Source organism: Sinocyclocheilus grahami, unplaced genomic scaffold (genome assembly GCF_001515645.1).
Source record: "Sinocyclocheilus grahami isolate Dianchi unplaced genomic scaffold, SAMN03320097.WGS_v1.1 scaffold4460.1, whole genome shotgun sequence".
Taxonomy (NCBI): Eukaryota; Metazoa; Chordata; class Actinopteri; order Cypriniformes; family Cyprinidae; genus Sinocyclocheilus; species Sinocyclocheilus grahami.
The window spans coordinates 12,802-13,858 of record NW_015509394.1 but is presented as its reverse complement, the minus strand read 5'-3'; the positions used below and the strand labels follow the sequence as shown (position 1 = coordinate 13,858).

The following is a 1,057-nucleotide window of genomic DNA, read 5'->3' as shown; positions in this document are numbered from 1 at the left end:
GTTTGTGCAGGTATTGATTATATGGTATTTAATTTCTGGCAGGTAACCATTCAGTCCCCGCCTAATTTTACACAGCATGTGAGTGAGCAAAGTAAGGTGACGGACCGGGTCAGCCGTAGACTAATCCGGACCTACCAGCTTTACAGTCGAACCAGCGGCAAGCACGTGCAAGTTCTGGCCAACAAGAAAATCAACGCCATGGCCGAAGATGGTGACGCTCATGGTAGGAGCATCCTCCTTATTTGTCTCACATAAAATCATGAAGTCTGTTTATTCAAACCATGAAACCTTTTGTGATGCTTTGGCGTTTTGAGGAATTATTTTAAATGCATGTTGCATGTGAATATTTTGCTAAATACATTGAAGAACATGTTTAATACGGTTCTTCAGTTGTTCTTTTTAGCTGCATGGGGTCTTGACTATATGGTTCTTTGGAGATCAAAAAGCTATTTCATTGTAGGTTCTTTTATGTGTCCAAAGCCCCGTTTTCTGAAAAACTAGAGAATAAAAAGGTTAACTCTAGATGATATCAGGCTGTAAAAGCCATTTTTGGTTCTAACTGGAACTTTATTTGTGCTTGCTTATTTTGTGGATCTCTATGGTACACTGCAATTGAATTGTTGGGCATCTGGTTAGTTGGTGAAGTTAAAAAAGCAGTGGAGTGCAAAAAATGTTAAATGGCTTCTAGATTGTTGAAGGCGAGTCTCTAGAGAGACGTGCGGGTCTGGAAGAGCCATTAGAACTCATCTTACTTCAACCATCTGAACATTTCCCGAAGAACGTTCCCCTCCTCTCCCGTCCAGCTCAGGATGAAAATATGTCTAGCCGAATTCTGACCCTCACGTTTGCTTTCTATGGTCATTCAGTCCTGATGACAGATCTCATAGAGCCTAAATACCCTATCTAACGGTTTTAAGTATTTCTAGGATCAGTTTTATGATTAATGTTTATCTTTGGTTTTATAAAATAATACATCAGTGATTAAGTGTTCTATTAGTTGATCATTTATACACTGATTGGAGGGGTATCTGTTTTGTCCGAGCAGGGGTGCTGTGTG

General features: G+C 39.9%; 1 protein-coding gene across 1 annotated transcript in view; it reads left to right on the top strand.

The window, feature by feature from the left end:
* LOC107576849 (fibroblast growth factor 8-like) overlaps positions 1-813 on the top strand; it is a 2,231-nt gene extending 1,418 nt beyond the window's left edge. Inside the window, exons 4-5 of the mRNA XM_016262975.1 lie at positions 43-223; positions 779-813. Of these exons, the coding sequence (XP_016118461.1) occupies positions 43-223; positions 779-813 (216 nt within the window). The remainder of the gene's footprint in view (positions 1-42; positions 224-778) is intronic.
* Positions 814-1,057: the final 244 nt, after the last annotated feature.